Source organism: Leptonychotes weddellii, chromosome 7, assembly GCF_054177405.1.
Source record: "Leptonychotes weddellii isolate Sample4059 chromosome 7, ASM5417740v2, whole genome shotgun sequence".
Lineage (NCBI taxonomy): Eukaryota > Metazoa > Chordata > Mammalia > Carnivora > Phocidae > Leptonychotes > Leptonychotes weddellii.
The window spans coordinates 60,044,923-60,065,847 of record NC_138375.1 but is presented as its reverse complement, the minus strand read 5'-3'; the positions used below and the strand labels follow the sequence as shown (position 1 = coordinate 60,065,847).

Sequence of the window (20,925 nt, the reverse complement as noted above, 5' to 3'; positions counted from 1 at the left end):
TTTTTTTAAAGATTTTATTTATTTATTTGAGACAGAGAGAATGAGAGAGACAGAGAGCACATGAGAGGGGGGAGGGTCAGAGGGAGGAGCAGACTCCCTGCAGAGCAGGGAGCCCGATGCGGGACTCGATCCCGGGACTCCAGGATCATGACCTGAGCCGAAGGCAGTCGCTTAACCAACTGAGCCACCCAGGCGCCCATTACATCACTCTTATTAGGGTCACCAACCTCTTGTTCCCCAAAACAAAAGCAACCTGGTCTCCCCAGCTTCTCAGCAGGATCTGACATCTCTCCTTAAAACACCATTTTCAGGGCGCCTGGGTGGCTCAGTTGGTTAAGCGACTGCCTTCGGCTCAGGTCATGATCCTGGAGACCCAGGATCGAGTCCTGCATCGGGCTCCCTGCTCGGCGGGGAGTCTGCTTCTTCCTCTGACCCTCCCGACCCTCCCCCCTCTCTTGTGCTCTATCTCTCAAATAAATAAATAAAATCTTTAAAAAAAAATAAAATAAAAAATACAAAAAAACAAAAAACAAAAAAAAAAACCCACCATTTTCACTTGGTTCTCCTCCCTTGTCACAGATCTCTCCTTCCCAGCCTCGGCCGGCACCACGTCTGCCAGAGTTCTGCCTGGGGCTCCGGCCTCAGACACAGTGTAGCTCAACCCTGGCTGCACACGGAATCACCTGGAGCCTTTTTAAAAATGCCTACGCCTTGTCCTACACCCAGGGGCTGAGATTTCATCAGTCTAGTGGGCACCAATGTCCAGTTTTTCAATTTCCCGGATGATTTCTGTGGGAGTCCAAGGTGGAGAACCACTGCCATAAGGGAGCCAATTCTGTCTCCAGATCTCATAGACCATCTAAATGCTCACGACTCCCAAACGTACATCTCAGCACAGACCTGTCCCCCTGAACTCCAGATTTAAGAATCCAACTGCACACCACACTCCTGGATGTCTGAAAGACATCTCCAGATGCAATGTGTGAAAGGAGGTTGTGGGCAGGGGGGTTCTGTGCAGTGCTGGCCACAGAGAGAAAAGCCTGGAAGGATGTTAGAGGCAAGGGGAGGTAGGTTTCGGCCCCGCTCATGGGAGGGGGTGATGTCTTCCCTATGACAGGGGAAGTCTTCCCATGATCGATCAGGCTGCCGGCCATAAAGCAAGCTGAGGCCAAGAGGCTCCCCAGTCCGACTGGCTGCAGCAAGGACCCCTCCACCCCACGGTGGCAAACCAGCCCTTGACAGCTCAACAAATCCCAGGACACTGAAGGTTACCTAGAGAATTAGGGTCATGGCCAGAACTGGAACCTAGAACTCTGGGTCTCTGTTCTGGCATGCTTTTTTATTACAAATCTAAGCCTCTTTGCTTTATGTCAGTTTTTGTGAGATTCCAACCAGTCTATAAAAGAGAAAGTCTTTGCAAATCTCCAGGATTCTCGGGCCTCGCCCTGGAGCTGCACATGTCCTGGACACTAGGGGGCACTGTGTCCTAGCCTGGGGCCTGTCCCTCCCCTTGGGCTGCCTTTGCAGGGAACATTAGTGGCTTCAGGAATGGGACCCTGGTGTCCTCTGCTGGAGGACTGCCAGGACCCCCAGGGCACCACTTGTTCTCTTACTCATTTGCTGTTTCACCTTCTCAATCCTTCCTTCATCTCTTCATTCACATCCCCTGTGTACAGACACTGGGGAAATGGTGCATGAGACAGACAAATCCCTGCTCTAATGGGATTGACATTCTAATGAGGACAAAGAGCAATGAAGAAACAAGTACCTAATATAATGTCAGATGGTGGTAAGTGCTATGGGGAAAAATAAAGCAGCGTAAGGGACTAAGTGCCCAATGCAAGTGACATGTCAAGGAGCTATTGTTTTAGATACAGTGATCAGGGAAGGCCCCTTGGAGGAGGCAACAGCAGAGCAGAGATCTGAACAAAGTGAGAGAGCCTGTTCTTTAGGTAGCAGGGGAAATTGTTCCAAGCAGAAGGTGCTACAAGTGCAAAGTCCCTGAAGCAGGAATATGCTTGATGCATTGCAGGAACAGTGAGGAGGCTGGAGTGGCTGGGGTAGAGTGAGCAAGGAAGGGAGCAGTGGGAGGTAGACTCAGCTTATTAATGTCATGTACATCTTAAGGACCTTAGTTTTATTTCAAGCGTAACATGAGCCCACTGGAATGCCAAAAGCTGAGGGTGATGTGGTGTGATTTCTGCTTAAAAAATATCACAGCTGCTGCATGGAGACTCTAGATTAGGTAAGGGTGGAAGCAGGAAGATCTGTTAGGAGACTGTTAAGGTGTCCAGACACAAGACGAATGGCTGGCTGGTGACCAGATATGGAACATATTCTGAAGGTGGAATTTGCAGAATTTAAGGTATAACAGAGAAAGGAAGGATAACGTCATAGTTTTTACTGAGTCAGGTGGATGAATGGTGATGCCATTTACTAAGGTGAGGAAGAAGTTAGGGAGGTGGAAAATCACAAGTTTAAATTGGGATGTGATGAGCTGAGATATCTAGTAGACCTCCAAACAGAGCCTGGGTAGGATGTTGGATATTAGAGTCTGGAATTTGGGGTGGGGGGAAGGTCAGGACTGGACATATAACCTGGGAGTCCTTGGCATATAGGTGTTATTGATAGTCACAGGACAAGATGGGGTCCCGGCAAATGAATGTAGTCGGGAACATTTCATGGCCATGTTGGGAGGCAGATGAGGAGCTGCCAAAGGAGGTAGAGAAGGAATAGCCAGTGGCAGGAGGAGGTAGGAAGCAAGGGGCAAGGGAGAAGGCACCTGGACCAGTGCTACTCCCAGGCAGGGCAAAAGGAAAGCTGACAAATCACCATTGACTTGATAACTTGGAGGTCACTGGAGACCCTGAGAAGAGGGAAATAATTCAGAGGACTGGTGGAAACAACGGCCTGACTAGAGTGAGTTCAAGAAAGAGCAGGAGGAAAGCAAGTGCAGACAGGACTACAGACAACTCATTTGAGAAATTTTACTCTCAAAAGGAGTAGAATAGGGGATGCCTGGGTGGCTCAGTCGGTTGAGCATCTGCCTTTGGCTCGGGTCATGATCCCGGGGTCCTGGGATCAAGTCCTGCATCCGGGGAGTCTGCTCAGCAGGGAGTCTGCTTCTTCCTCTCCCCCTTCCCCCTGCTCATGCTCTCTCTCTCTTTCAAATAAATAAGCAAAATCTATTTTAAAAAGAGTAGAAGAGCAATAGTTGAAGGGGAGGTGGGGTCAAGAGAGGATTTCTTTAAAGGTAACTCTTACAGCAGTCTGTGTAGTCAGGGAAATAATGCACAACAAGAGGGAAATGTGATGAGGGCAGGGGGTGGGGGTGGAGAACAGCCTCAGCCATGCCCTAGAAGGAGCTGAGGGGTAGATGCCTATTCCCTCAGCCGAACACTGCTGCTTCTGCTCAATTTCCCCTGCCATCTGTGCTAGCTGCCCGGGATGACCACTAGGGACAAAGTGGGGATTCTGACACCCCTGCTAGAGTCACCCTGTTACATCCCCACTGCCTGCGCTGCCCTCTCTGGAGTGGGGTACCAGGCAACAGGCCATTTTAACAGTGTGGAGTCGTTACAGGGCAGAGGGCTGTTGACCGCCTGGGGTCAGGCTCAGAGCCAGGCCAGGGGCCCCCTGCAACTCTGTCTGCCCCTGCCATTATTTTCTGCCTTTTGTAGAGGGTTCTACAAACCTAGCTTCAAGATCCCCTGTCCCTACCTCAACTGACCCCACCTTGAGGTGTTCCACACCCGCAAGTCCCTCCGATTTAGAAAGTCTGGAGACGCCGATGGCTTGCACCTTACGCCAAACAATGCCTATCCTTACGATGGACCTGCAAGGCAAGTATTATTGTCCCATTTTTCCGAGGAGGAAACTGAGATTCAGGATGTCCAGGTCTGTTTGGTTTCGAAGGCAGCTTTCTTTCGGCTGGGCCAGAGGGAGGCGCAAGGGGCTGGGCGAGCTGCTAGCTGGCTCCTAGACCAGGCGACGGGCAGCCCAGACCCTGCCCAGACCCCGCCCAGGCTCCGCCCCACCAAGGGGTCCCGGGCCGGCCAGGCCTTCGAGCTCCAAGCAAAACGGGACTTCGTGATTGGGCGGGGCGGAAGGATTGGGTAGGGCTTCCCAGTCGTAGAGAAGCCGCTCGTGGGCGTGACTTTCTCGGGGCGTGGCCTCTGGCTCCGCCCCCTTCCGCGGGCTCAAAGCGGACGGCGGCCGCGGGGGCGGGGTCAGAACACGGGTGGCCGATCCCAACGCGGCTCTGTGTGGCCAGCCACCGGGCAGCGCCTCGGCGGGGCCGAGCAGGTACTGGCGACCGCGCGGGGCGTCTCGGGCTGGGCCAGGCTGAGGGCAAGAGCCTGCTGGGTACCACGGAGGGCACCGGGGTCGGGGCCAGCGTTGCGCTTCCTCTTGCGAGTCTGGGCCCCTGCCTCCGCCCCCGCCCCCGCCTTCCTGCGGCGAAGCCGGCTGCGGCAGGGCCGATTGGCGCCTGCGCTGCTTCCTGCGCCCGGGACTCTGCCAATGCATGGGGCCCGGGCGGGGGACGGGGGAAACTGAGTCACGTCGGGATGGTACTAGGCCTGTGTGGGAGGCACCACCCCAGCTGGGCTCCAGAATGAATCCCCTACCTGGCCATGCTTCGGGGTCCAAGCCCTCACCGATTTCCATAGGGGCCATGGCCCCGCCCGGTCTCCCCCAGCGCCCAAAGGAGTCCTCATCAGCCTCCACCCGTCCGGGAATGGCTAGGACCCGCTCCAGCCGCCTCCCTTTCCACCCCTCCCCCTCGCGTCCCGAGCCCCCGTGTGCTCCCTCCGCTGGCTCCGCAGTGTCAGCTTACACGCCTTATATAGTCCGAGCAGGCTTCAGCGCGGCCTGCCTGTCGGGACCTGGGGGCGGGGGAGAGGAGCGCCGGCCCCTGACTCACCCGCGGTCTGTGCGAGGCTTAAGGCTGGCTTGGGGGGAGACCATGTCAAATTAGCCCTGCGGCCCATTTCTGAATGAAAAGAACCTCAAGATTAAATGAGGGGAACCCCTCATCATCCCAGTCCCTGGGGGAGGGGGGTTGCCCCTGCCTTTCCAGAATGAGGTCTGCTAGGCAGAAAGCCAGGCACACCTGACAAGGTGCCCGCCTACGGGTGCCCTGGCTGTGTTTAGCGGCTGCTTGTGCCTGCCTGGCACCAGTCCAAGGCTGGTGTCCGGAGCTGGACCTGCGTGCACACCCACTATGCTGTCCACTCACCTTTTCTTTCCTCCCAGGAGCAGGCACCATGGAGTCCTTCAAGGTGGTGCTGGAGGGGCCCGCACCTTGGGGCTTTCGGCTACAGGGGGGCAAGGACTTCAATGTACCCCTCTCCATCTCCAGGGTGAGCCATCTTTGGGGGAGGGGCTCCCCCAGGAGTCTTTGGGTGTTCAGGTCTCTGGTGGGTAATGGGAGGAGTCTGAGCAGGAGTGAGCCAGGTTCAATAGAGCAGGAGGTATCTAGGTCCAGAGATGTGGTGGGCACCTGCCACAAAGACTCCCAACTAGGTGGGTACTGGGAGAGGAGCACCCACAGTTCCCCAGCACTGCCCTGTACTTTGATGCCATTCCACAAAGCTCCTGGGGCCACCTCTGAGGACCCAGGGGGATGCCCATTCTGCAGGAGGGGAGCCTGAGGTCTCTGGGAAGTATCTAAGCTGCTTGAAGGAGCAATGCTTGGAGCCAAGCCCCAGCCAGGGCATTCTTGACTGCAGGATCTCACTTCAGCCTCATTGCCACCCAGGGAATAGCAATTGTCATCCTGTTTTTCCAGATGAGGGAACTCAGGGCTCGGAGAGGTAGAGGGGCCTTTACAGCGATTCCTTGGCAAAGCAGGGATTTGAATTCAGGCACTGGGATGGTCTGCAGTTTGGTGGGGAGTGGGGGCACTTTCCAGCCTCTGTGAGGTTTCTCCATCTTCATCCATTGGTCCTATTCAGGATGCAGTGGCCTCTGACCCAGAGCAGGGGTGTGGGTTGGGCCTCTAAGGTTCTAACTTCAGCTCCTGAAGGCCTGCTCTGGTAGGGGCGGAGCTGGGGGCTGGCTCCTCCCTGTGGCAGGGGGATTGCCTTATAAGCCCAAGAATGCAACCCCATGCTGGGATGGCCAGCTGGTGACTAGAGTCCACAGAGCTGAAAAAAGCTGGTTGAGGCCTGAACGCCTAAACGCCATTGGTGGGCCCCTCAGCTGGTGACCACGAGGACATGGCTCCAACTGTAGGGTCAGTTGTAGGACACAAAGAGGGTGCCCAGAGAGAATGAGGCCAGCCCTGGGACTGGTGTCTGTGGCCAGGGGGTCAGGAGGGGGCAGGGACTTCCTGCCCGCACATCCGCCTGTCCAGAGAGGCCCACCCAGGCGCCCACCGGGCAGGCAGCTTTGGCAGGAAGCCCAAAGCAAGCACAGCCTGGAGGGGGCCAGGTTGTCCAGGCACTGCCCAGCCTGAGAGGGGCCCCAAGGCCAAGTCTGTCTACAGGAGTTGGGCCTGGTGGACAGGGCGGGCGGTTGGTCACTGTTCTTTCCAGGGACCTTTCCATGGGGTTCCCCTGGAAACTGCCCTGCTAGCTGGGTAGCTTAGGTCCGCCTACTACACAAACCCACCCCTACAGTTGTCAAGCCTTGCTAGCCCTGAAAGTGTATTCTATGTTCCCCTCTCTGCGAAAGTGCTAGCCAATGTGGCTGGGAGCTGTAGGCCTTGGCTGGACTCTGAGACTCAGTTTCTTCATTGGAGGGGATGGGCAACATAATAGCCTGAGGGATGGACTTTAAGATGTGGCCTGTTGGGGGCACTCTGGGTCTGAGCTCCCTTGTCAGCAGCCCTCGCTGTGGGTGGGGCCACAGGCTGAGCCCAGCACTGGAGTTGGACCTAGGCCCTGGTGGGTGGGCGGGTGGGGTGGTCTTTTCTGAGTTGGGTCAGCCCCTCCCTCTCCCCTGACCCCAGGGAGGAGGGAGGGGCTAGGGCTGGCTGTGGGCCCAGGCCTGGGAGATGAGGTAATGTCTGAGACTTGGGGGTTGGGCTGCCTATTGGAGTCCTCAGGCTGACTCACCCCCACCCTATGCAGTGTCCAGCTCTCTAGCTTTCCCCCTTCTTGACTCCTCAGGCCTCCTTGCTTCTCTCTCCAGCCCCCCACCCCACATCCAGGGTTTTCTCCAGCTTCCCTCTCCACCTCTCTGACCATTCCTCTCTCCCTCTTGTGCTTCCTGACCTCCTTGCTCAGGAAAGGAAGTAGTCCCCAAATCCCCACCCCTCCCTGGGAGCCAGCTGCTCCTGCCCACCCCCCAAGACCTCTACCTCAGGCTTAGCCCACACCTCCCAGGAGCCAGCTTGTGTGGGTAGGGAGTGGCTGGACCAGGTTTCCCTTCTACTGACTCACCATGACCTTGAGTAAGTCACTTCCTTTCAAGGGTGTCACTTCTGTATGCTCATTATAAGGGGTTGTTGGATTGAACTAAAAGCTAGAGAGGAGATCCAGGCCCCAGACCCAGCCAGGGGTTTAGGGAGTTGTTCGAGGTAGGATGACCTCTGAGTTGGGTCCCAACACTCAGCAGAGGTAGCCTCGTGTAGTGGAGCCTTAGGGTCAGGGTCAGACCTGGCCTTGCCTCTTACCAGCTGAGCAGTTTGAGGCAAGTTACATAAACTCTTTTTTTTCCCCGTGTGTAAAATGCATATAATCTCAGACTCCACTCCGCGGGTTGTTGGAAGATTCAATATTAGCATGTGACAGTACTAAGTGCTCCGTAAATGTCAGCTGCTCTTCTTACCGTGTAGCAGATGAAGAAGGAGGCACCCAGTTGTCCTGCCCTTCTAACCTCCCAAGCATGAAATGGAGCCAGCTCTCCCTTCTTGCCCCAGGGCTGCATCTGGTGTCTCTGCCTTCTGGAGATCTCTCTAGAACCTCCCACCTCCCCTCTCCCTGCCCCAACTTCGTCTGTGCATCAGCCCACCTGAAGAGTCTCCTGAGGCCACGGGCAGCCAGTACCTTGCAGTCCTACCCCCCAACCTCTGAATGTGAATTGGCCTTCCAGCACTTCCCCGTGGAAGTGTACTTAATGCCAGGCCCCTTGCCAGATGCCCAGGCAGCTCTGTGGGCTTAGACCCACAACAGCTGTGTCACCCCTTTCTGAGGGGCTAGAGGGCTGGGAGCGCCCAGTGGGGTTTGTCAGGGTTACCTCTATCAGGGCTCTGGGAAGTACCCCACTGGGACTTTCAAAGGGCTGATGGCCCCTCCTAACCTTAAGGCCAAGTCCTGGTTCCTTCATGACAGTCTCAGTTCATGCTGGTGGTGACCATTACTGCCAGCCCACTCTTACCCCTCATTTGCCACAGGAACCGGGGATTCCCAGGGCAGAGCCCAAAGGACTGGGGGAGAGGGTAATGTGGCAATTGAAGGCTTTGGGGTGACACTCATTTACAACCTCAGCTGATACCTTGGGCCCCCTTCAGTCACTTCACGGGGAACCTGGAGATGCCGGGGGCCTATTCCTGGCTCTCAGAGGGTCCTGGCAGATCCCTGTAGCTGGCCCCAGGACAGGGTGCTGGGAGTGTAAGAGGTCAGTAGGAGCACCTGGCGGTGTCCTGGAGGAAGTGGCCATAGGCAGAAACCAGCAGTGGGTGAAACAGCCTGGGCAGGAGGCTGGCAGGGGGCTCAAAGGCTGTGGTTGGAGCTGAGAAGCTTGGGGCTTAACCGGCAGGTGGCTGCTTGGTGATGTCACAGCAGTTCTGCACCGTGGGGAGGGGGGTCATGGAGGTGAACAAATGACTAAATAAATAGGGTGATTCAGGTGTTTGTGAAGTTCAGATGAACCCCACCCACCCAGATTGTTTTAGTGTTCCACAGCTGCCCAGAAATACATTGAATGAAGAGGCCTCTGGGTTCGAGAAGTAGGGCAGCTTAAGCAGGGTTGACTAATGTTGGCCTCGGTTTGGTCTGCAGAGGCTTGGGCGGCCGTGACCTTCCATCTCTCCACAGCTCACTCCTGGAGGCAAAGCTGCACAGGCCGGTGTGGCTGTGGGTGACTGGGTGCTGAGCATCGATGGAGAGAATGCCGGGGGCCTCACTCACATTGAAGCCCAGAACAAGATTCGTGCCTGTGGGGAGCGCCTCAGCCTGGGTCTCAGCAGGTACAAGGGCCCTGGCCTGCCTGGCGGGTGGGGCACCCCCAGGCCTGGCCTGCTATTACCCCTTCTCCTTCTCCTCCAGGGCCCAGCCAGCTCAGAGCAAACCACAGAAGGTAGGCCTAGGACATCTGAACGCAACATCTGGGCGGTGGGTGGGGTGGGACTAGACTGCTGAGCTGACTAGCTCTCCCCCGCAGCAAGGAGCCTTGATACCCCTATCCCTGGCCAGAAATAGAGGGTGGGCGCCAGAGCTGGGGGAGTCTGGGAAACTGGGAGTTGGGCTGGGTGCTGCCGCACGGTCTGGGCACCACGCATGTCTGCCTGTCTGTCTGCTGCCTTCCGCTGGCCTGGGCTACCAGCCGCGCTTGTCTGCCCTTTGGCCCGCGTGGGCTGAGATCATCCCTCCCACATGGGCCCCTTGAAACCTGAGTTCCCCCCCACCCCCGCCCCATGCCTCCGGCCAGATGTGTGGGTGTGGGGCTGGAGCACCGCTGTCCTCTCCACGCCAGGGGGGCACCCCCCTCCAGCCCAGCGTCCCCGCCCCTGCCTGCCCTGCCCGGCTCTGTCTCCGCCCAGGCCCTGGCCCCCGCCGCGGACCCCCCGCGGTACACCTTTGCACCCAGCGCCTCCCTCAACAAGACGGCCCGGCCCTTCGGGGCGCCCCTGCCCGCTGACAGCGCCCTGCAGCAGAATGGGTACGTCGGTCCTGCCCACCCACCGCCTGCGCCCACGCCATCTGTCTGAGGCCCCACGCCCCCGCAGCGCACTGCTGCTCAGTCTGCATTGCGCCCCAGCCTGGCTGGAACCGTGCGGCAGCGACCCCTGGCGGCCGGGGCGGGGCTGTGGGCACTGGGCCCCTCCGAGGGTGTGGCTCTTGCCCAGGCGCTGCGCTACCTGGGCGCTCTGAGCCAGGCAGCGCCCCCCAACTGGTGGCCCGGGGTTGGGGTGTGGTGTCGGGCGACTGAGCCCTAGATACTCAGTGCAGCCTTGCCTCTGGCTACTCTGACCCCTTGCCATTTTTCTTCTTCCTTGTGTCTGTCCCTTTGTCCCTTTATCTGTCCCATCTGTCTATTTCCTTCACAGGTGCAGACCCCTGACAAGTCAGTGAGCCCCCTCTGCCTGTCCCTTTCTTCCTTCTTTTTGGCATTCTGGGCGGTGGCCCCTCCCCACCCTAGCTGCCCTCCTTTCCTCTCACTTAGCTACCCTCCCCCCCACCACCCAGCAGGGCCCTGGCCTTGCCCTGCCCCACTCTCCCAGCACCATAACCCACATGCACCAATCCCGGGAGGGGCTGCCCCCACTGCCCACCCCCCGCATGAGGTTCTGAGCCACACCCTCCCCACAGACAGCCCCTCCGGCCGCTGGTCCCAGACGCCAGCAAGCAGCGGCTGATGGAGGACACGGAGGACTGGCGGCCTCGGCCCGGGACAGGCCAGTCCCGTTCCTTCCGCATCCTTGCCCACCTCACGGGCACCGAGTTCAGTAAGTGCCAGCCCAGGGCAGGGCGGACTCTCCTGCTGGCTCCCAGCCTGGGCCTGGGCTCTGCTGGGAGCGTGCTCTGGTGCCCTGTGACCTTCTGCCGGGGCTCAGGGCTGGGGTGGCCCTCGGTCTTCTCTTGGTCAATGCCTGCCTCTGCCCTCTCAGTGCAAGACCCGGATGAGGAGCACCTGAAGAAGTCAAGGTAAAAGGACGGGCCGTAGCCCCTCTTTCTCACCTCCTGCCTTGCCCATTCCAGCCACCGCCCTGTGTCTGCTCCTCAGGGTCCCTCGCCAGGGCTCTCCATTTTCCTTCCTTCTTTCCTTCCTTCCTCCCTTCCGTCCTCCCTCCCTTCCTCCCTTGCAACTCTCCTTCCTTCTACTTCCTCCTCCTTCTCTCTCTGCCCCCCAGGGAAAAGTATGTCCTGGAGCTGCAGAGCCCACGCTACACCCGCCTCCGGGACTGGCACCACCAGCGCTCTGCCCACGTGCTCAACGTGCAGTCGTAGCTCGGCCCTCGCCGGCCGGCTGCCCTCTCTGCCTCTCTCTTTCTGTTCCTCCCACCCAGGGCAACTCCCCCCACTTGGTCGCTGCAGCTTCCGCCTACCTCACCCCCTCCTTTCCTGCCCCTGGGCTGAGCCTCCTGCTGGCCTGGCAGAGGGGCTGGCCCTGTCTGACACTGCCTTCCCTCTTTGCCCTGTGGTATTACTCTCTGCCAGGTCTGTGCTGGCTCAAGCATGGAAATAAACATTCTCAGCCCTGCTTCCTCTGCCTCTGCCTTCTATCTTTGTGGGCTTGGTTTGTGGTTTGGGTGTGGGGGTGTTAGATGGTTCAGACCCAGTGTGGGCCATGCCAGTCTGGGTCTCAGTGAGGGGTGGTACCTGGCAAAGCGGGCCCTACCGTCAGAGCTAGATCTCTGGGATGAGGAAGCCCCGAGAACTGCCCCAGAAGGGAGAGAGTCCTGCTCCACCTCCCAGCCCTGTACAACAGACCTGCCAGCTGGAACCTGGCTAGGAGAAGCTGCTGCCCTACCCATACCTACCCCTGTGGGACCTGGAGTCCAGCCCAGAAGCTCTCATGCACCCAGGCATCTCCCATGGGGACAACAGGACCAAGGTTGGGGGGTGGGGCCACGCCAGGAGCCTCAACCATACAGGGCCTTGAATGGCAGATCTTGCAGCCAGGTGCCCAGGACAGAAGCCCCAGCCCCAGCCTCAGCTACACCCCAGGAACCCTGGCCTGGTGAGAGAGAGAGTGGGCTTGGGCCTGGGGAAGGGCGGGTAGCCTCCAGGGGCATGCCGGCGGGGGGGGTGCTCCAAGCTGCCCCAGGCTCAACCCCCTGACCTTTGGGGTCCTGGGCACCTCCCTAGAGCCACTTTCCTTAGCCCCGGCAGGCCCTACCACCCCGAGTCCCACTAGCCGCCCACCTTGGGCTGTGGACCCCGCATTTGCTGAGCGCTACGCCCCGGACAAGACGAGCACGGTGCTGACCCGGCACAGCCAGCCAGCCACGCCCACGCCTCTGCAGAACCGCACCTCCATCGTGCAGGCGGCCGCTGGAGGGGCCACGGGAGCAGGCAGTGGCAACAATGGCAAGACTCCCGTGTGCCACCATTGCCACAAGGTCATCCGGTGGGTGGCCCTGTTCCTTTTCCTACTCTGGCCTTCCCCGTCCCAAAGCCTGGCCCAGGCATCTTTCCGACCCTTGCGCCCCTGACTGTCTCCCCACTCATCTAGCTGTCACTGTGGGAGGATGAGGATTCAGTTCCCAGTAGCGGTGGGGGCAGGGACCTGGACTAGGTCCTCAGATTCCGCATCCTGCATCCCTTCCCCCACCGCACCCCACGTCAGCCTCTATCAGCGTTTGCCCTGCTGACATGGAGGAAGTGCCAACAACACACTCAAGCTGCACCCCTAGAAAGGCCGCTCTCTGGGCAGGGAAGGGCCTGCCCCTCCCAGCCCCTCTGCTCTCCCTCCTGTTCACTTGGTCTCTGCCAAACCTCTGCTCTCAGGACAGACAGGCCCGAGGCCCCTCCCTCCCTGCCCTGTTCCCTGGGGCCCAGCAGGGTCACACAGCGCCCCCAGAGTCAGCGTGCTGGCTCCTTAGAACCTTGCTAGTTCTCAGCCCTGGTCCTGCGCTGCTCTTGACTCCTGTCAGCTCTTAGGCTCTGCGAAGAACCCCTTCAGACATTTATGTGGGACCTGCAGGCCCCTCCCCAGGCCAGATGGACCAGGCAAGTGGGACAAGGTGGGGACCAGGGTCGGCTCAGGTACCCACTGGTCTTCAGAGCCCGTGGGCACTCTGGGCCTCCTGCCCCCAGGGCCCCAGTTCCTCTGGTTTGTCTCACTGGGCCCAGGTCAGCAGCCCCCAGCCAGCGTAACCCTCTTCCTCCTCCCAACACGGCCTGTCACAATTTCTTGTCAGAGCAGTGCAGCTTCATCACTGTGTCATCACTCGGGTCACCTCCCAAGCCTGTTTCTCCTTTATCTGGACAACGGGGAGCATGAATTTCCCTTCCAGGCCTCAGAGTAGGTGACCACTAACGTTACACAGGACAGGCGTGCACTCCCTCTCACTGCCCTCGCCTCCCCCTCAGGGGCCGCTACCTGGTTGCGCTGGGCCATGCATACCACCCCGAGGAATTTGTGTGCAGCCAGTGTGGGAAGGTCCTGGAAGAGGGCGGTTTCTTTGAGGAGAAGGGTGCCATCTTCTGCCCACCCTGCTATGATGTGCGCTATGCACCCAGCTGTGCCAAGTGCAAGAAGAAGATCACAGGCGTGAGTGGGGCTGGTGGGGGGCGGGGGGAGGGCAAATCTGACCCCATCGGCGTGGAAGAGTACTACGGAGGAACTCTTAGGCCTGGGGGCTCTCCCCTCAGGAGTCCTTTGGATCCTTAGCATCTTAATAGACAGGATGCTATATTAGCCTCATTTTACATTAGCCAGGATCCTCTTCACCGATGACCAAAGTCCTGCTCAGAGGGGCTCAAGCAAGCAGGAGTGTTACAGGTTTCCCCAGCTCTCTGAAAGTAGAGCGTTCCTGTGAAAACTTTCACGAGCCAAAACGGCGTGGTGAAGAAGCAAGTACTGTTAATTTATGTGGAAGAAAATTTGAGCGTTCCCAGACCCAAAAAATAACCTCATGTAGGCTTTTCTGGTACCTTTGGACACATCTTGCTAGCAGATGCACAAAGTAAATCAAGATGAAGCGCAGATGCTCACAGACTCAGCTCAGAGCTGTGGCGGCCTGCTGCGGGGATGCGGCCTGGAGCCGGATGCCGAGTGCGGCTCCCGGGGAAGGAGCCGGCTGGGGCCCCGTGCTCGGGTAAGAGGTACGAGCCGCCTCTGTGATGGCTCGCTGCGGAACAAACGCTGAACGCTCTTTTTCACCTTTTGCCTTTTTTGTAAAAGCAAAGCTCCTTTCAGTTAGAGGGTCCGTCATAAAAGTGAAGTGGTATATTGTTAGCTTCTAAAAAGCAGGAGGTTTGTGCACTGGCTCAAACGCTCAGAAAGCCCGAGGGGCACTAGCGTCAGGCCTAGTTGAGGGCGGGTCCTGGGGTCGTCAGGACTTCCCCCCACTGGCCTCTGTTGTCGTCCTCGGTGTTGACTTCGTTCCCTGCATACTTTTACTTAGAAGCTGGCAAAGATGGCGCCACAGCGGCTCCAGGATTCCCTCTCCCCAGCTTAGTGCCGCAAAGAGAATAGGAGCACCCCGGTGCCAGCGGACACGTCAGGGGTCCCAGTGCTGATGCTCATGGCAACAGCTGGGTCACATGCCTATCTCTGGCCTCGAGCTGCAGGACTCAGATAAGCCGGGCCTGGGGGACACCCGCCGGAGCAGGTGGTCCCACCCGCAGCACAGACAGAGTGAGGGAGGGTCGGTTCCCTGAAGTAAAACAAGATGACGTTACCCGAAGAGGGAAGGCCCACGCGGATCCCAGTGGCCGCGTCAGTGGGGTTGCATTCAGCGGCCGTAATAAAACCTCACTACAGAGCTTCCAGCAGAAGGGGTTATTTACTTCCGTCACAAGAATCCCAGGGTTGAAACAGCAGCTCCAGGATGCCTTTAGGCTTTTCCTGCCTTTGGCTCCGAAATCCTTAGCATGTAGACCCTTGTCCCCAAGCCTCTCATACCATGCTTACCCGAGGACTACTCAAGCCCCAGGCCTTGTGTTCTTGTTGCAGGCGGGAAGGAGAGGGAAGGGCCAAATGGCCTTATTTTATTATTTTTTTTTTTTAAAGATTTTATTTATTTATTTCAGAGAGAGAGAATGAGAGAGAGCACATGAGAGGGGGTAGGGTGAGAGGGAGAAGCAGACTCCCCGCCGAGCAGGGAGCCCGATGCGGGACTCGATCCCGGGACTCCAGGGTCATGACCTGAGCCGAAGGCAGTCGCTTAACCGACTGAGCCACCCAGGTGCCCCACAAATGGCCTTATTTTTTTTTTTTTTAAATTTTATTTATTTATTTGAGAGAGAGAATGAGAGAGAGAGAGCACATGAGAGGGGGGAGGGTCAGAAGGAGAAGCAGACTCCCTGCCAAGCAGGGAGCCCAATGCGGGACTCGATCCCGGGACTCCGGGATCATGACCTGAGCCGAAGGCAGTCACTTAACCAACTGAGCCACCCAGGCGCCCCTCAAATGGCCTTATTTTAACAAGGTTTTTGCTTTTGACTCTGGAAGAAAAACCAGGACCTTGCATCTTTATCTCAGTGTTTGGAATTGTTATCCTATGAGCACCTGGGCTGCAGGGGAAGTTGGCAAACCCAGTATGTTAGCCTTCATCTTCCGTGAGAAGGCAGAAGGGGGTCGTGACAGGCTTTGAGGAGGCTGACCCACTGGGTGTGCCACCTCCCGTGCACAAGAGGACAGACAGTTCACCGTGCCTGGAGGGCATACGACTATGGAGTGCCAAAGCCAGAAGGCCAGACACAAATTTGTGATTCAAAAGCCTGTTCTTCCCACTGAGGCTAAAGACACAGCAGAGCCTGGCCATGTTTTCTGCAGGGTAACCCAGCTGCCAACAGGAGCCAGGCTTGGGGCTTGGCTCAGCATGCGATGAGCGTAGAGTGATGGGCCATCTCCCTGCCCCCATTCATTCTTACTAAGTGCGGACAGTGTGCCAGGTAGTGTGCCCCTTGCTCGAGGACGCCTCATGAAGTAACAGGTTGGGGCCCTGCCCCTGGGAGCTCCTACTAGGCGGGGAGGACTCAGAGGGTGTCAGGGGGTCAAGGGCACAGCGGGAGGAAAAAGGGGCAGAACAGGCAGTGTGAAAAGCTAATGGGGTTCCTGTCACACATGTATGGAAACTGAAGCCCGAGAGGGACAGAAACTGCCCAAGGCTGCAAAGCACGAGAGCTAAGCTGGAGCGGTCCCAGGCACTGTTGACTCCCAGCTTGGGCTTTTCCCGACATTTCATGCTTCTTATGTCTGGATACAGAGGCAGAGCCGCCAGATGTGGCCGGAGAGCTCTCTAGTGATGTTCCCATTAGTAAGGATTACCTTGCCCACAAGCGGTAGAAAACTCAAAATAGTGGCAGCTTATTTTCCACCTAAGAAAGTGCAGGGGTGGGCAATCTGGGACTAATGGGCAGATCTAGGCTTCTGTATCTTGTTTCTCGGCCATTCTCAGCACAGGCTTACTTAACACTCTTAGTCTGAGATGAGCCTCGGCCAAAATTGCCACGTTTCAGCCAGCAGGAAGCGGGAAGGGGAAGAAGGGATCGAAGGCCCATGGCAGCCATCTCGAGATGCCACCACCCAACCCTTGGGCTTCCTTCCCATTGACCATATCTCAGTCACATGACCATGCTGAGCTGCAAGAGAGGCTGGGAAAGACAGTCTATTTGGGACAACCATGTGCCCAGCAAAAAAAATGGGGATTCCATCAGTAGACAGGAAGGGGGAAATGGATATTATCACAGTCTTTGTCGTTGTAATGACAGTTTGTGTTGTGGAGCACTTACAGTGTGTGGGGCATCCAGCTTCACAGTCCTACTATAGGAAGTCAGTGCAGTGATTCCCACTTTCTGGATGAGGGAATTTTGCCCCAGATCACAGTCCTTTCCCTGCCAGCCTGGGCCACACCCCACTGGGCTATTCTAAGAGAATGGGCTGGATCCCAGGACCTTTCTTGAGCTGGGCATCACAAATCAAGGCCCCACTGTTGGATGACTGCTCTCTCTGCATTACACTGCACTCTTGTCCTGCTGCATCCCTGTGCTGAGTGGACAGAGTTATCATCCAGGCCACAGATGAGGAGCCAAGCCTAACAGGGCCTGGCTGGCTCCCAGGTCCTGGAGTAAGCCTTGGGTGGCAAACCCTCTCCTGCCCCAGTCCAGGCTAATGTTTCACAGAGGCCCAGGAGCCCTTAGCTTCCCCTCTTGCAGGGACTCAGGGCCTGACAAACTCTAGGAAGCCCCCACCTCACCCTAAGGGAAAGGGCGGGGAGAGGCGTACCTCCCCAGCCTGCCAGGGGCTCCGTTCCTGTCTGCGCCCAGAGCTCAGAACTGTTCTTGCCCTGGGAGATCAGCATGGAGCATGGGGAGAGAAATGCAGGGCAATCAGTTTCCGTGGAGTTGGAGGGAAACTGCACGGAGTGAGGGACACATTAGAGGGGACCTACCCAGGTTTGGGGGCCATCTGAAGCCCTATGCTCTTCAGGTTCACCTCTCACCACTTGCCCCTCTCCAGTGCTCCAGCTGTGTGACCCATTTCATTTTGCCAATGTGCTGTTTCCCTTACCACAGGGCCCTTGCACAGTCTGTCCTCTCTGCCAGGAATACTATTTGAGCACCCTCTTTACCTTGTTCCTTCTCATCTGGGACTCCTATCATTTCCTCAGGAACACCTTCCCTCATACCACCCTTTCCACCAGACCAAGTCTCCCACAGTTTGCTCACTACTCCCCAGTCCTCTTGTCCCGTCTTCTCCCCAGGTGTGATCTCCATGGGCTGGGACCAGGGGCTGGTCTGCTTAATATTGTGCTCCACATACAGAGGGTGATCAGTAAATGTTTGAAGGAATGGACAGAAGTGGCCTCTAAGCTGAACTTTACAAATGAGTAGGAATTAGCTGAAGAAGGATCAGGAGAGAGCACTCCAAGCAGAAGGAATAGCTTGTGTCACAAGGTAACACCTGGGAAGGGTGTGAGGTGAGGCGGAAGAGGTGAGTGGGGGCCGTGTTAGGAGTTTGGAGCCGGGGCTGATGAGGTCAGCTATGTTGCAGCAAGCTTCCTCTGGGCAGGGGGAGACAGCTGAAGAGGGGAACAGGCTGCTGGGGCCTGGGTCAGGGCAGTGGAGAGGGGAGAGGCAGACAGACCGAGGAAACTAGGGCATTAAAATAAATACTGATAACTGGCTTCCAGGTTCTTCTGAAGACCAGCAGAAAGCTGCCTCCCTGCTCACACACACACACACTGGACCCCGCCCTGGGCTACCCTCGCTCTTGCCCAAGCCCCCTGTGCCACCAGCTCACAGCCAATTCCTTCCCCTGGAGCCTTTGTCTACTTCTTGAAAAGAGGCAGCACCAGGCAGTGGGAAGAGCCAGCTTTGGAGCTGCTAGACTTGGGCATGAAACCCATTTCTGCCATCTATTGTCTATGTGACCTGGTGCGGGTCACTTTCCCTGGGCCTCACTAAAATGGTGGCAGTCACTGCCTGGCCAGGGTGGTTGTGAGGTAGATGTGGGATGCGACAGAGAGGCAGAGAGCACTGATGGGCCATCTGAGAGCAGAGGCTGCCCACATGTCCTGCTTGGTCTACACTTGCATTTTAAATTAACGGGCAGTATTTGAAAATCAGATTTCACTTTAACACCTAGATTTCAACCTGAGCCTTCCGGGCATTCCCGCACGAACTGCTCAGCGCCGTCCCTACGGGTGCTCCCCAACAACACCTTGTCCTATGGAGTACTCTACCGGGCCCCAGCAGGCATGGGGCCTGGGACCCCCAGCTTCCAATGTGGGGCCATCCTTTCAGCCTGCAAGGCTGGGATTAGGTTCCAGGTTCACAAGGGAAGGAACCAGGTGTCAAGAGAAAGTAATGCCATTGGCCAAGTTACCCAGCTAAGAAGTAAGGTCTGGTTGGACCCACAGATCTGACCCGCCTCGAGGCCCCACACTGCCCTCTGCCTGCTCTAGATCTGAATGCTGCTGGCCCTGGTTGACCCAATGGTCCCCGGGATTGTCAGCCCAGGCCCAGGGAGAGAACAGGCTCCCTGAGCCTCGGCTTCCTCCCCAGTCCATTGGAGCAGGTTAACTCATGAGCGCTTGTTGATGAGCACCCACAGGGACGGGGGCTGTTGCAGTACCGCGGTTACTAGGACAGTCCTGTCCCATTCCCTCCCGGACCTTACATTTGAGCAGGAAGAAGGGAGGAGAGGAAATGCTAAGCAATAGATACAATAAGTTAGTCACCTGGTACTGCGTTAGTACAAGCTGGTGAGGGATGAGAACAGAGTTAAAGGTATTGGGAACGTGGCATTGGAAGAGCAGATTGGAAGTCTTAACTGGTGTTGTCAGAACAGGCCTCTGGAGAAGGGGACACTGGAGCAGAAACGGGAAGGCAGTGAGGGGTGAGACTTGGGACATAGCTGGCAGAGAGGACAGCCGGTGTGAACCCCAAGACTGGCATGCCTGGGGCGTCAGCCATGGGCAAGAGACCACGTGGCGAGAGCAGAGGGTGCAGAGGCCAGAGGGAAATGCAGCGCAGGCAGGGATTCAAGCAGAGGGGAATGTGGACTCGCTCAGCTTGACGTCAGTCTGTAGGGCAGAAGGAGGAGCTCAGAGGTGAATTTTGGGCCGTCCCCCAGGCCAGGGATGCCGGAGGCTCACATCCCGCATCAGGGAGGCAGTGAGAAGTGGTCAGGATCTGGATGCACCTTGAAGACGGACCCAACAGGGGTTCCTGGCAGACTTGATGTGGTGCATGAGAGAAAGAGGGGCATCTCAGCTGAGCAGATTGGAAGGACGGAGTTGCCGTCAACTGAGCTAGGGACAGCTGTGGGAGAGGTGTGTTTGGGGTACAGAGGTGAGGCGCCGAGCTCTGGACGGGGCAAATCTGAAAGGCATAGTGGCCATCCACAGGGAGACCTCAGGGCCGGAAGTAGAATGGGAATGGTGGGTGTGCAGATGGAACATTTACCCTGGGAAGGAAGAGGGCCCACGGCCAGCCTTCCTATGTCCCCAGCTCTGGAGAGGAGGGGCCAAGCTGCCTGGTGACTGTAGTGTCCTCCTAGGAGATCATGCATGCCCTAAAGATGACCTGGCATGTGCACTGCTTCACCTGCGCGGCCTGCAAGACGCCCATTCGGAACAGGGCCTTCTACATGGAGGAAGGCGCACCCTACTGCGAGCGAGGTAGGTGGCCCCCCGGGGGTGGGGGGGGCACAGGTAAGGGGTGGGGTGTGCGGCAGGTGAGAACCCAGGGCCCCCTTCCTCTCTGCCTCCACCCTCAGACTATGAGAAGATGTTTGGCACGAAATGCCGGGGCTGTGACTTCAAGATCGACGCGGGGGACCGCTTCCTGGAGGCACTGGGCTTCAGCTGGCATGACACTTGCTTTGTGTGTGCGGTGAGTTCCACCCCTCCACCCCCCCCGCCCGCCGCCTTGGACTCGGGTCCCCCTCCCCCGGCCCCACGCAGGGTTCTTCACCAGCCTCCCTTCCACTCCCTGCTTCTGGAATTCATGAGAGGTTGGGAAGGGGACTCTTCCTACCACCCCCAACCCCCGTGTGGCTTGAGCCTGGCTGTCCTCAGATATGCCAGATCAACCTGGAAGGAAAGACTTTCTACTCCAAAAAGGACAAGCCCCTCTGCAAGAGCCACGCCTTCTCCCACGTGTGAGCGCCTCCCACCCACGGCCACCTCATCCAGCCCAGCCCGAGGGAGCTCCAGTTCCAGGGCATCGCCCCAGATTTCTGGATAGGGCTGGCGGAGGTCACCCCAACCCCAACTCCTGGCCTGAGCCTGGGGTTCCCTGGGCCCTGCCCTCTCCCCTTCATTTCCCCGCACTCCCTCCACCTCCATCACACACTGGTGCTGGCCACACCAGCCCCTGTTCACATCCAGTGCCACAATAAACCTGTATCCAGCCGTGTCCTGCATGTGTTTCTGCCTGTGCCTTAGGGAGGCTGGGATTTGAGGCCCATGGCAGGGTGGAGATTAAGATGGTTTTCCCAGGGCTGGCTGTCCTGGTCATCCTTGCGATGGGGACTTAGACAGCTCATGGTCAGCAGGAGAAGGTCAAGGGGGATCCCATGTGCTAGGCCCCAGCACCCACGGGAGGGCTGCCTGATCGGGACTGGCTTGGGGGTCAG

General features: G+C 57.7%; 1 protein-coding gene across 11 annotated transcripts; it reads left to right on the top strand.

The window, feature by feature from the left end:
• Window positions 1-4,174: 4,174 nt before the first annotated feature.
• On the top strand, window positions 4,175-20,705 carry PDLIM7 (PDZ and LIM domain 7). Of its 11 annotated transcripts, none has more exons than XM_081826428.1 (14): window positions 4,175-4,305; window positions 5,257-5,363; window positions 8,985-9,136; window positions 9,216-9,246; window positions 9,710-9,828; window positions 10,217-10,237; window positions 10,479-10,615; window positions 10,778-10,814; window positions 11,780-11,850; window positions 11,994-12,240; window positions 13,206-13,386; window positions 19,846-19,966; window positions 20,065-20,180; window positions 20,366-20,705. In XM_081826428.1, the coding sequence occupies exons 2-14, from the start codon at window positions 5,268-5,270 to the stop codon at window positions 20,450-20,452; spliced, it is 1,416 nt and encodes a 471-aa protein (XP_081682554.1). In that variant the 5' UTR covers window positions 4,175-4,305; window positions 5,257-5,267; the 3' UTR covers window positions 20,453-20,705. The 11 variants fall into 11 exon arrangements, with proteins under 11 accessions (XP_081682554.1, XP_006733192.1, XP_081682545.1 ...); XM_081826419.1 differs by having other exon boundaries at window positions 4,176-4,305; window positions 11,789-11,850; XM_081826423.1 differs by lacking the exon at window positions 9,710-9,828 and having other exon boundaries at window positions 4,176-4,305; window positions 10,217-10,233; window positions 11,789-11,850.
• Window positions 20,706-20,925: the final 220 nt, after the last annotated feature.